This window comes from Stegastes partitus, unplaced genomic scaffold (genome assembly GCF_000690725.1).
Source record: "Stegastes partitus isolate 25-593 unplaced genomic scaffold, Stegastes_partitus-1.0.2 Scaffold1541, whole genome shotgun sequence".
Classification (NCBI taxonomy): Eukaryota; Metazoa; Chordata; class Actinopteri; family Pomacentridae; genus Stegastes; species Stegastes partitus.
Window position 1 is genome coordinate 102,367 of NW_007579272.1, and position 13,107 is coordinate 115,473.

The 13,107-nt window shown below is 39.8% G+C and overlaps 1 protein-coding gene and 1 non-coding gene across 2 annotated transcripts in view; both read left to right on the forward strand.

Moving 5' to 3' along the window:
• Window positions 1-1,143: 1,143 nt before the first annotated feature.
• Window positions 1,144-13,107, forward strand: part of LOC103371196 (plexin domain-containing protein 1-like) — a 19,625-nt gene continuing 7,661 nt past the window's right edge. Inside the window, exons 1-3 of the mRNA XM_008300439.1 lie at window positions 1,144-1,223; window positions 11,296-11,462; window positions 11,701-11,844. Of these exons, the coding sequence (XP_008298661.1) occupies window positions 1,145-1,223; window positions 11,296-11,462; window positions 11,701-11,844 (390 nt within the window). The 5' untranslated portion in view covers window position 1,144. The remainder of the gene's footprint in view (window positions 1,224-11,295; window positions 11,463-11,700; window positions 11,845-13,107) is intronic.
• On the forward strand, window positions 11,936-12,007 carry trnac-gca (transfer RNA cysteine (anticodon GCA)). Its single transcript has one exon. It is a non-coding gene; the product is annotated as a tRNA-Cys (tRNA).

Here is a 13,107-nt window from a genome sequence, read left to right on the forward strand (position 1 = left end):
TTTCAGGGTTAACAGAGATTTCACTAAACCTGCTTTGTGAAACCAGTTAGCTAGAACTAAAAAAACCCTCTCTGATGAAAGCTGAAATGTGTCGAACAACCAAACAGAAGTTAGTTGACTAGTTTACCTTTTGATTGCAGGAGATTGGTTCATAATGATTGCAGGGTTCACTGCATCACTACATTATACAGCAAGTAAAACCTGTTAATTCTCCGAAATTAGGAAGTTATCGAAGATGTCCATTACTTGTTGGTTTAAAATCATCGTGAAAAAGTCCCACCTGCTGCTGTGCTGCTGTTCGCTGTGTTTACAGTCTGGATAATGGGACATGCTGCTGATTGCCTTTCCAGCTGTGAATCCAATAAAAACCCAGCTGCCGTTTTCTCCGCAAAAGGACTCCACGTTTGCTCCCAACAGCAGATAGAAATTATGAAAGCGGTAGCTGCGAGGGGTGGCAGAGTTCACCGCAGAGCTTGTAAAGCTTTCTTTTTTGTCAGTTTTACACACAAGTTTTACACAACCGTTGGAAATTAAACTGCAACAAAGAGACTTTTCTGTTCCATGTTGTCAGAAAATAGACACAGTGTTTTGGGGAGCCGTAAACACATTTGACATGGAAAGTGTAATACCATAACGAGCACTGATTTTAGTGCTGGCATTGTGATCCCCATGTCTAATCTCAGATGTCAGGTTTGTGTGTCCTCACAGCTGGTTCGGACAGAGGGAGGCGCCATAATGCTGCTGCTGCTGCTGCTCCTATTTGGACTTTTATTATTTAGAATGATGCTGTGGTTCCAGGGCGCTATACTGGAGCCCAGAGACAAATATTGTTCAGTTTATAGAAACAGAAATCTGGGTGCTTTTTGCGGAGAGCGCAGATGATAGACTTTTCTCTGCTCCAAAGCCTCATCAGCTGATCCTTGTGTCTTTTGCAGTCACCACGGCAACAGAGGAACAGCGGCGAGGAGGAGAGAAGAAGGGGTGTAGTTAGAAACAGGGTGGTGGTGTATGAAAAGAGAGAGAGATTTGGAGGGAAGTGGAAGAAAAAGCTGGTTTTGCAAAGAGAAGAAGAAGAAGAGAGAGGAAGACAGGAGCAAGGAAGAAACGCTGAGATTTTCTTTTTTTGGTCTTTTTGTGGTCCAACATGTGTTTCAGTTTGGTGATGCTGTTTCTTTGTCTTTCCCAAACAGAGCTGGATAAAGTTTGGGCTCAGCCGCAGACAGGTGAGTTTGGTGTGTTTTGCTTTTACCTCCAGCACTTGCTTCTGCTCACTGCTTCATGTCTGGGGTGTTTAATTCTGCAGGTGATGCCGGTGTTTCTTGCAGCTTCTTGAGATTGGTTTCCATAAACACTTGCCACAGCCACTTGTTCTCGGGTAAAAGAATGGTCAATATTTAATCATTTTTATATCGATGCTGTCTGCGCCTCTGTGTATGCTATTTTAACGCAAACCACAGGACTTCAGTAGGAATCTTTATGGAGCGGCAAATGGGCATGCCATGCCCTTTTCATTATACACAACAAAAGTGAATGACCTAGTTTACAATAAAGTGTACAATAAAAATACCCCATTCCACAAGCATGCAAGTGAGTCTAAACAACAACCCGCAAACAGCCCGTCTCAGGGTTAAAATTAGACTTGGACTTGTTTTTCTTCTTTGCCTCCCTGCTACAGTCTGGCACCAAATCTTAGGAGACTGTTGGACAGGGATTTATCACTTGGAGTATGCTGCATTTCTTCATATAAATGCATGTGTGTGTGTGTGTGTTTTGGAATGGATGGATTATATATTTCGGGATCCGACTGGTCACTCTGGTGAAAGACTCCTCTCCTGCCTCCCCACTCGGCCCATCAGTGACCTGAAACAGCTGCCTGTGGAGGAGATAGAGACTCATCCGAAATGTTCTTGCACTAAACCGAAAAGTTAAATCATCCTCTACTCCTACTGAGCTCTTACGCGTAAGGAAATGTGTTGCAGATGAACATGCTGTGAGATATGTGCTTGCAACATAAAGGGTCAGCCGTGGGCGCCGACCTAACATAATCCTCCTTTACTTTTTCATATAGTCTTATCTGTCGTGTCACTCGATATTTATACACTGATCAGGTTATAAAAAATGACTTTGGACTGTAAAAACACAGGACTTAGCTGTGTACCCAGCGCTGACCTCAGTGTTTGGCATCTCGTCTCTGAAAAGTTTGCTTAACAAATAGCTTGAAGCTGATCCAGACGTTTCAGAGCAGAAGAATGAGAAACAAAATGAAGTGTATTGTTTTGTAAGCGCGTACGGCTGATAGGATGTTTTTGCCTGTGAATCCCAGAGCGACTCTTATTTTACATCAGTCATGTGCAATTTGACTTGTGACAGGAAAGCATAGACGTGTTTTAGGAAAGTGGCAAGAAAAAAAAAAAAACCTTTATCTGCCAACAGCTGAGCAGCATCTTATTCTTTGAATTATGTAGTAATTTGGAGCAGCGTTTGTGTGGGAAATAGTTCTGGCCTGAACTTCATCTCCTTCATTCATTTCCCTTATCAGGCAATGAAAAGCAGAAATACTGCCTTTGTCTCTTCCATGGAAGAGCAGTGAAGCAATCACATGCTTGTTGTCGTAGGCTTGAACAAAGACTTGTCTCTTGTCTTTATGTTTTTTTTGTGAAACGCTGCTGCCTTTTAGGGATGTTATCAATTGCATTTGAGGGAGAGGGAGTTGGCTATATGTCGGCATGAACGGATGTATGTCTGCATTCCAGGAAGCTCATCCGTCTTTAGGATTGACCATGTGGATGCAATGACTGATGTTTGAATACTCAAAGAGGGAACTCCTAGATGGTCAGAAACACCGAAAAAATTAAGCATGCTGCCTTTTCATGCCCTGTTTGTGACCAGTACAGTCCACAATATGTGCAACAATGTGGGTTTGGTTTGAGGCATGTAAAAAATAAGTAAATAAATCAAACAGGTACTGTAACATCTAAAAACGACACCAATAACGTACTTACAATAACGGCAAATACCTGTAAAATAAATATATTATTGCTGAAACATGTAGTACAGTAAAAACAGCAGAGTAAATCGGGGTAATTTTATGATTTTACATTTTAAAGAATAAAATACTATTTGAAAAAAAAAAAGATTTTTAAAGGGAAGATGACTGACAGTTTTGACCATTTTTTAATGGTTAAAATGTGAATTAATTTAAAAAAAAAATCCTTAGTATGCATTTTTTTTTCTTTAAAATATCACCAACTATCTGTAAAACAAATTGTTTTATTTATGATAGTGTCATTTTATGGTCATCACTTAAAAACAACAACAACAACAAACAACACCTTTGTGTAAAAACACAGTTTTGATGTGCTATTTTGATTTTTTTTTGCTTGTTTGTTTTACAGGTAAAATATCCATTAATACTTTATTTTTACATACATACATGATTTTACTACCTGTTATCTGTAATTAAACTACACAAGAAAAAAACTAATATTTTTTTTTTTTAAACCCTTGATATACATCTTTTTCTATCAAATAACAGCAAATATTTTGCAAAATAACAACATTTTTGCTTTTTAAAGTAAAGTACAAGCAGTGTACATTTATGGTAACGCTTTTATTTTGATAACAAAAACATAATTTTGACTCCCTGGTTGAACTACAGCACGCCCACATACAACCAGTATATTATTTTAAAGGTTCAAGGTTTTGCAGACCTCAGGATGTCCTGCTCAGTTTTAATCTGCTCAGTTTTAATCTGAGGAGACTCCCTGTATGAAAGCAGCCGGACTGACCAGGGCAGTATATTCATGGTGTTTCTGACAGGAAAACTGAGCGTGGTGAGGTGATTATCTCAGGATGGCTTTACTCAAAAACCTCCCGTACAACAATACCCCATCTTTTTTTTTTACAGTGTAGTTTGCTGAAAGCCAGAAACATAAACTAGATGGAACAGTTTTGGCCTGAACTCCATCTCCTTCATTTATTTGTCTTATCAGACTATGAAATGCAGAACCAATGTTTGTCTATTCCAGGGCTTCAATTTATTTTCTCCATAAAGATGTTATCCATTGTATTTGGCATTTTTAAAGATTTCTTATGAAAGGAGGCTCCTCTAAAGGCATTAGAAATCATTGTAATTGTTGCTGAACTATGTCAGCATCTCAGTTTCTGGCCAAAATATATACTGAGACTGATACCAGCTATCGACTTCCACAAGACAAATTTGACTTGATTGTCTCAGCAAAACTTACTTCAGTGCAATAAAAATGGGGAACTGCACACTCCTCTAAATGAACTATACCAGGAGATGGTCATTGTGGGTGACGTTCGGGAGTCCATGCCAGCTCCTCCAGCCTCTGCTCAGGAAGGGTGTGTCCTCTCAGACCACTCAGAGCTGACCACTGCAGAAACATTCAGCCAAACGTTGAGGTTTGGTAGCTCCTAAAAGAGTGGGCAGAGGTCAGATTTCCGTCCAGAACATCTGCCCGTTCATTGCCTGAGCAGATTTCCTCTTTTTTTTAAATATATTCGTCATCCTTTGCCTCAAAATTTTGAAAATCTTTTGCACTCTGGAGCAAACTTAGTCCAAACCTCATCTATATTCTGGGCCAGGTGTGGTTTTTTTCCCCAATAACATCTTTTTAATTTTCTGACTCACCAACAGCATGCTGGCACGGTGCAGCAGCTAAAGGTTGGCTGCTCACAAACGAACAGTGACTGAGGCCATTATCTATTCTTGGGGATTATCATCTAACCGAGGCACCACCCTGCACTTTCTCCCCAAAGGAAGAGATGCAGATACACAAAACAAATCTTGATATTGATTCACCACTTAGGTATTCTGCTGAAATCCTCCCCCATTTGCACTGGGTTCTGTTGTTCGGGGATGCCTTTTAAGACAGATGCTAAATGAATGTGCTTTGCATGGAACACTGATGTGTTTAACTGTTCTTTTTGTAAAAACTTCTGAACATAAAATCACTATTTAAATCAATTTCTATAAGTGGAAGCACTCCTATTTCAGTGTGGATGGTTGAACTGATTATTGAAAATACTAGTTCTGCTTTTTATCAGTGTGATTAAGTACCATTGTATATTTACCGTTGATATTGCCAAACAAAAGGAGGCATGCCTAGGACCCTGAAAAATGTGACCACCCTTAATCTGAATGGTTTCAAACTCAACGCTACACTTTCTCGGGCCTCCTGCAAACCAACTGCCAAGTTTGAAGTAGATCGGACGAACGGTTGTCAAGGAAAGCAAAGAACAGACACACAAACACACAAAGATTCATCATTTACAGTTAAATAAACACAGAATTAAACTGGATTTATTACTTAAACTTTGATTTCATACCATAATTTATGTAAATTTCAAGACTTTTGCAGTGTTACGATTGACTTGAAGGCACTAAAACATGTTTAAAAGTTTTCTAAACAAGTGGAAAAGTTAAAATAAGATTATCACATTTATTCTTCCTTGTGGGTATTGAGGCCCATTTTCCAACAGGGAAATGCAGGTTTGAACAAGAGGTTGCAGTCTGGTCCAATTTTTTTTCACGATACATAATGTTCTATTTTGAATGCATTCCAAGAAATGTTGTTAAGATACCCAGCAACAGGAGCAGAGGCTGGATTATGCAGTAAATAATTCATTTTGGAAAGAATGATAGGAAATCGAGTTTTTGTCCGTTTCTATCGGACAGCCCATCTCACAGATTTGACTGTCTGCCAGTGAATTCAGTAACACAGCCTTTGGGGGGGGTGGGGAGATGACCTGAGAAGATATTATAAGTCATAACTTCATACTCGGCACTCCTCCCAGCTTAAAGCAGAATATGTTTATCTGCTTTGCCGCCGACCTCAACAACTGTGCACGCATCGTTTCTCCTCTTACCTCATGGATGCCACAGCAGGGCGGATCAGCAATCACACGTCTAGGTTTAATATACGAGCTGCCACGAACGCATTGACGCAGCAGCTAATTGAATCAAAGGGCGGAGAGAAACGCTCATGAACAAGTACGCGAAGCTCCCCATGAGGTCAGGACATTTGGGTTGTCACTTCAGAAAACTTGTTAAATGACGCATTGTAGTTGTGATGGCTGTGGAAGACATCAGCGTTGTAGCTGTGTGAACGTTTAAAGCAGCCAATGTCCCACGCAGTCTGAACTCTGGGGGTTTGGCACAGGACAAAGCCGAAGGACCGGCAGGCCTCCGAGTCCTCCTCCCACACTCGAGGCATCAAACCAACGTCAACTAACATTTCACTGGCGAAAGAGGAGCTGCACTGGCACACACAGGAACCAGTTTAGAGGTTCATGGAAATGTGGCCAACTTCAAAATGTCAGATGTAATTTTCTATAACTGGCTTTCTTGTTGTTTATCCATTTTTTGTTGTTATTAAGAAAAATGCACTGAACTGAGCTGCTTTCTGTTCAACATCCCCAAAAACTGCACAGAGGAAGGATTCGGTTCCAGTCTGTTAATTTTACTCAGTAATTCGAATTAGGAGAGGGAGATGCGTCTGCATGCGAGGACGTTCTCTGCGGGCCTTAATTGGGCTCGAATGGGTTTAAAATACTCAAAGACGGGACGGTGAGCTGATCAGAAACATGTGGGAATTAAGCATGCTGTCTTTGCATAATCTGCTTGGGACCAACACAGTACATGTCGCGTGCTATGAAGCCGGTTTGTTTTGAGGTGGAGTTCATTTTCACTGTGATACCAGAATTTTCACGCTCTGTTTGGGTTACACTACGCTCTCATGCAGCCAGCGAATTATGTCAAAGTTATGAAGTTCAGCGAAGCTCAAGATCCAACTTTGAATTTGTCTTCATCCCATTTTTACACTGTTTTTTTGCAGTTTTGTAGTGAACCTAGATTGCTTAAAAAGTAAAAGGGTGAGGGTGCACTTTAGGCCAAATGGAGTGTGAAAAGTAGAGTAGCACCAGTTATTAAAAAGGCAGCATGCTTTAGGTTATTTAGGTTGAACTGCTTGTGAAATGTTTGATTTATCTGAAGGGCTTGGTGAAGGTGAACGATATTTTAGGATACACTGTTGGATAAGTCAGAGATGTCTGAAATAATTTCTTAGATTACAAACAGTGGAGCTGTAGACATTCAGGCTAAGATCTTAACTGAAATTCCAGTATCCGGCCCATTTTCTTCTTTCTCTTGTGGCATCCTGACATTTGGATAAAGCTGCACATTAAGGTGGACTTCTGTAGTGATGCTCACATTATCAGATGTCATCACAGCTTATAGGACTCAGGTGTGGAAGGAAACGCCTCAACAGGTGGCTGTAGTTTGGTGAACAAAGATGTTTAACCCTCCTACTACCTTCAAATGTACAGACATCGTTTATCCTTGGGTTCAGTTTGACTCCCAGCAATTTAAACCTCCAGAAAATATCAGAATTAAAATTGTTACCCAAGTTTATGTGTAAATAGCCCTTTAAATAAAACTGAAAAATCACATTTGACTTATTTAGGGATGTTAATGGGGTCAAATTCACCCCAAAGATAGGAGAGTTAAGTAAAGTGTGTTTTGATGTTTAATGTGTTCCTGAAGTGGTGCAAGTGTCCCACACAAAAATACTCACATCTGGTCTGTACTGCTGCTATAATTGCAATTTCACCTCATATTTGAACTCCACATTAACTTCTAAATGCCAATGCTTCTGCAACTTGTGTATCTTAATGCTTAAACCCACTTTCTGCTACAGGTTTAGTGGTGAAGCAGAGTGTGAGGGGAGAGCAGCCTGTGTTAGCTCCTGGGGGCGGGGTAGCTAGCTTGTATAGCTAGCATTAGCATGGACTGGAGGGCATGCACGGACATGTAAACACGGTTACAGCGAAAAGTCTGCATGAAAGTTCAGCGTTTGTTTGAGCTCAGGCTGTCTAACCGGACCACTGGAGGTCCGACAGAGTGACCCTGCTCAGTTTTAATATGCTCAGATAAACAGACTCCCTCCATGAAGACACCGGAGCGACAGAGACGAACTCTTCGCGGCAGCCGGGCTGACCACGGTCGCGGTGTTTCTGACGGGAGACTGAGCACGACAGGGTGATAGTCCTGGCTTTTTTTTTTTTGGTTCCGAGACGCGTCCAGCGCTACTTCAAAACCTCCCGTAGTTTGCTGAAAGCCAGAAACGAGAAAACAACAAACGATGAGTACAGGAGGCGGCCCGTATTTAGGGTTAGAAGAGACACCCCGCGAAGAAAACGCGCTGTCGCCGGTATATATAGGCTGCGGCGGTACCGTAACGTGGGTAGAAACGGCGCAATGGGCAACTGAATACCGTAATATTCTGAATAGAATGAAAGAAACGCACAAAAGAGAAATGGCTACACGTTTGTGCAACATCACTTAAATGTCAAATGATTCAAAATTGTACAACCTCCGAGTAATTCCACCATTTATAAAGTTGAGCAGAGTATTTGCTCTTATAAATAATTCAAACAAATACTTTAGAAAGACTATACTGAAAATACAGGCCCAAAATTAATGCAACAAAAGTGAATACTCCTGTGATCACTCAAACTAAGTTGAATGCACCTGTGATTTCCAGTCAGCCTAGCTGCATGAACAGGGTTATAAAAATGAGCTGTGAACTTGCTCAGTTTTGGACCAATGAGTTGTACCTTAATGATATGTCTGCATCATGGCTCCACATGAAAAAGAATGACCGGGGCAGCTAAAAAATCTGATTGTTAGACTTCACAAAGGGTACATGATTAGCGACCAAGTAAAAAGCATTCTAACCCAGTTGCAGCGGCAATCAGGAAGTGTGGAACGAGTCATAGTACCATGAATCAGAGGTGCAGTGTTCATCCTCCTAAAATGACTCCACTGACAGTTCAGATATAGGTATCAGATATGGCACTACTTGGCACAGGAGTTATGAATGGAAGTCAGAGTTTCTGTGACAGCTCAGACAGTATAAAAGACAGTGTATCATGTGAACTTCTATAGAGAGCCTTCAAGAAAAGAAGCCCTTGCATGCTGTTGGGCACAAAATTACAAAATTTAACCATTGTAAAGAACATGAAAGAAAGCCTGATGATTCTTGGGAGCACATTCTTAGCTGAAAGGAGATCTCAGATGTTCAGTATGAACTTGTCCAGGGCTACCACATTGAATACATAGTCCTGATAGTGACACACAGAGGTGGGAGTGTGATGATATGGGGCTTGAACCAAACCAAAACACTAGCTGACAAGACTCCCAGTCTGTAGAATCTTGAAGAAGTGAATATTCCAGCTTGAAAACTGTCCAAAGCACAAAATCACAACAGTTTCTACTGAAGAAAAAAGTGCAAATTATGACCAGGACAAATATGTCACCTGACTTGAATCTAATGGAATACATTTGGGGTATTTTAAAGGCAAAAGTAGAGTACACAACCCTTCTAACAAAGAGCAGCTGAAAGAAAAAGAATAGAAAGAAGTATATGAAAAATGGCAGAACATCCTCCATACTGAGGAAAGTCAAGTCTGTCATATAAAATAAATGTGGACATATGAAGTATTTGAAAAAAGGATTTGAATGTCATTAATGATGGCTGTATTGATTTTTGTTGAACTTTTTGTTCCTACTTTGGGGAATGTATTTTTAATATAATATTTTAGAAGTCAGGTTTAACTGAGGTCTGAATGAATCTAACCCGAATGAGATGGGTTGTACCATTTGAAATGCCTCCAAAATAAGGACACAATCATTAATTCTAGTCATGTACACTTGCATTTGTCTCTCATTATGAAGTCTTGACTGTTTTTTGTCCCTAATGAGCACAGAAAGTTTTTTGGCAAACCAGCTTAAGTGGAAACAGAGGTAGGTTTGGAAAAAAATCAACCCAACCTTAAACCTGCTCTAAATGTACACTTGTTTTTGTATTTGTAACACGGGGTGGTGCAGATTTGTGTTGTGACAACCACATACATGCTGAAATTGCAGTCTTCCTGAATAATCTCTTCACTGTGTATTCTTAGACCCTTTTATCTTGCATAAAGTTGCAATGTAGGTTTGTTTTTAAAAAGTGCTGCTTCGTTAGTTTCTCATTTCAGTCAACATTTAACAGATTAATTATTCATCACTCGCTAGGTCTTCAGACTAACAATTCCCACACAGAAAAAGAAAAAAAAACCCTTTCAAACACCAGCATCTTTGCACACCATCAACAGAAAAGAGTCTTGGGAGGTCAGTCAAGGTATTTTTCCCTGCGTGGCTTCAAATGTACAGCTGGATCAGTGTCTGAGGTTGTGCAAGGGCAAAAACATCCACAGGTCTACATCCACTGACAGTATAAACATACCACCAGACATGCATTTTCCACACTCCATAAAAAATGACAGCACGCTGCTTAAATAAACATCTAACATCAACAGGAATATGTGGCTTGAAAGAAAGACAAGTTGTCAATTAGAACACCACCGAACTTTAAAACACGGTCTACCTACCCCAGTTTGCTTACCACATATGGTTCACTTTGTTTGCATGGCCTGACAGTTTCCTCTGAGCATCAATAAATGCAATTTGTATTGTTTTTGCCTTCATTCAACAATGGCTTTAACTCTCAAGGCTAAGACTGAGCATTTCCAAAATGCAATTTCTCATTTTTCTTGTGATTTTTCTTGTTGTCAGAGCACGAAGCCGCAAGTGTAAACATCCGAAATGTTTCCCAAATGTTGTGCTTTCTATTTTTGAAATTCTTGGGATGAAAGTGTTGGAATTTCTAATTGGAATGCATCATACAACGCCTATAAAAAGTATTCACCTTGCCTGGATGTTTTCTGTTTTATTGCTTTCAACATTGAATCAGTTTCATTTGGCTTTTTTGGAAAAAATTAGCAAAAAATGACTCATTCATGTCAAAGTGAAAACAGATTTCTATGAAGTAATGTCAATTAATTAAAAATATAAAATAAGTGCAACAGTACATCAACTAAATACTGATCCAATTACCTGTTTTAGATTTGTATATATTTCAACATAAAATAAATGCAAAGGTGCATCTACTAAGCACGGATGCAGTTACTTATTATAAGTTTTCTATTTTAAATTAATTTACATGAATTTAGAGAAACTTGTTTTTACTTTGACATGAAATAACCTTATTTTTGTACATTCTGTCAAAAAAAGCCAAATTAAATTGAAAATGACTCAATTTTATAAAAATAGTTAAAGTGGAGAACTTCCAAAGGGAGTGGACTGTCTTTTTATGGACACTCTAGCTTGTTTCATTGCATCACATTCTGAGCAGAACAGCAGTGTAAACTGATGTGCATTATTCTGGACAGATGGCTGGTACAATGTCGTCTCACAGCCGCATGAGGAGTCAACTGGAAGCGATGGTGATGCTCTCAGAGGCCACAGGTCATCCTCTGGCCACAGCAGGATCAGCAGGGCCGTCCTGGGTGGAGGACTGAGCATCAGCACCCTCCCAGACAACATGACACGCGTCGTGGTGAGTCCTGCACCGCAGTGTTTCTTATGACTGCGCCGGTTTGTGGTGTTTACGATGATGTATTTGTTTTAGTTGGAGTTAAACACTGCCCTCTTTTGGAAAGACACATTTACTCCTCTCCACTCACTTGGAAAAGCATCAACATATGATTTAACGGTGTTCTCTAACACTCCCTGAATACATGTTATGCCTTTACAACCTGGTCCGCTGTGTGTGTGTGTGTTTTTCTGTCTGGAAGGAGGATTCTGGCAAGTATTACACGTGGCGCAACTTCGGCCCTGAGGACCAGAGAACACAGGACCTGTGGGTAGACATGAGTGACGTCCGGCACGGCCAAGTTAGAGTCCATGGCATTCTGTCAAATTCATACAAGCAGGCTGTGGTAAGTCTCACAATTAAATGCACAAGTCACCAATAAAAGAACTGAATTTATGCGCCGTTTGTGAGACTATCTATAGGGCCTCAGGGATGTAGGGGGTATAGCTCAGTGGTAGAGCATTTGACTGCAGATCAAGAGGTCCCCAGTTCAAATCTGGGTGCCCCCTACTCATATCCAAATATGGTGTGTTTCAAAATACACAACCTTTCAAGGTACCCACCATGACGGATGTCAATTTTAGACACCCTCTAAATCTTCCCCAGCAGGGAGAGATGTAACTGCATTTCTACAAGTTGTCTGCATTGTCTAATAAAGAGAAGCCAAGAACTTATAGGGCTGTACTTGCAGAGCAAAAATCCATTATTCCTATGAGGACGATGTACCACAAATCTATGTGATGTTTACACAGATTTTGTAGCAACTCAGAGATTTCACATTATTGCCATTGAAAAATGTAAAGACAGTATTAAAATACATCTGTCTTTAGAATGTATTTACACACATTTCTGTTAGGTTTGTAAGGATTTACGCTCTTGTATAGACTCCTAAAAATGATGGGGATGAAATCTACACTGAATAACTGTGGAAATAAATTGCTGAACCATGACGGACTGAACCAGAACCTGCAGCCAAAAAATAGAAACAAATGGCTGGATGGACACAGTTTGATGTGTCCTGAGCAGAGCAATGACACTTTTAATGTAGCAGTCTTATATGTAGGCTACTTATGAGCTTTATTAACAACTTAAAAAAACATTAATTTAGCATCTGTTTCAGATTTTGATCAATTTAGGGTTTCTTTAAAAACACTATGTGTGTGTGTGTGTGTTTATATATGTACTGCATATGAGTTTCCATGCACTCCTAAATTTCATCCTTGCTTCTATAAGCAAATGATGAGTGATAGATTTTTTTTTTTAAAAAGGACTTTGTCCTACAGTTTGCACATTCCTGCACACTATAAATATTACGATTACTTTTTATTATTTATAATCCCATTGATTGGCTCCATTTGCTTCTAGCTTGTCTTGCTAGAAAAATCTTTTCATCCTTCTTATAAAACTTATGCTTATCAACATTTAATGTAATGCACCAAAAACATCCCATCACATGTGACAACCTACGAGGCAGTAAAACTGATAAAACTGCGATTTTCAGAAAAAAACATTGTTCTACCTTCGTATAAAGTTCTCAGCCTGGCCAACGTTGAAATTGCCAAAATTGTCTTTATTTTCTTAAAGGTAGACATATGAACCATAATGTAAC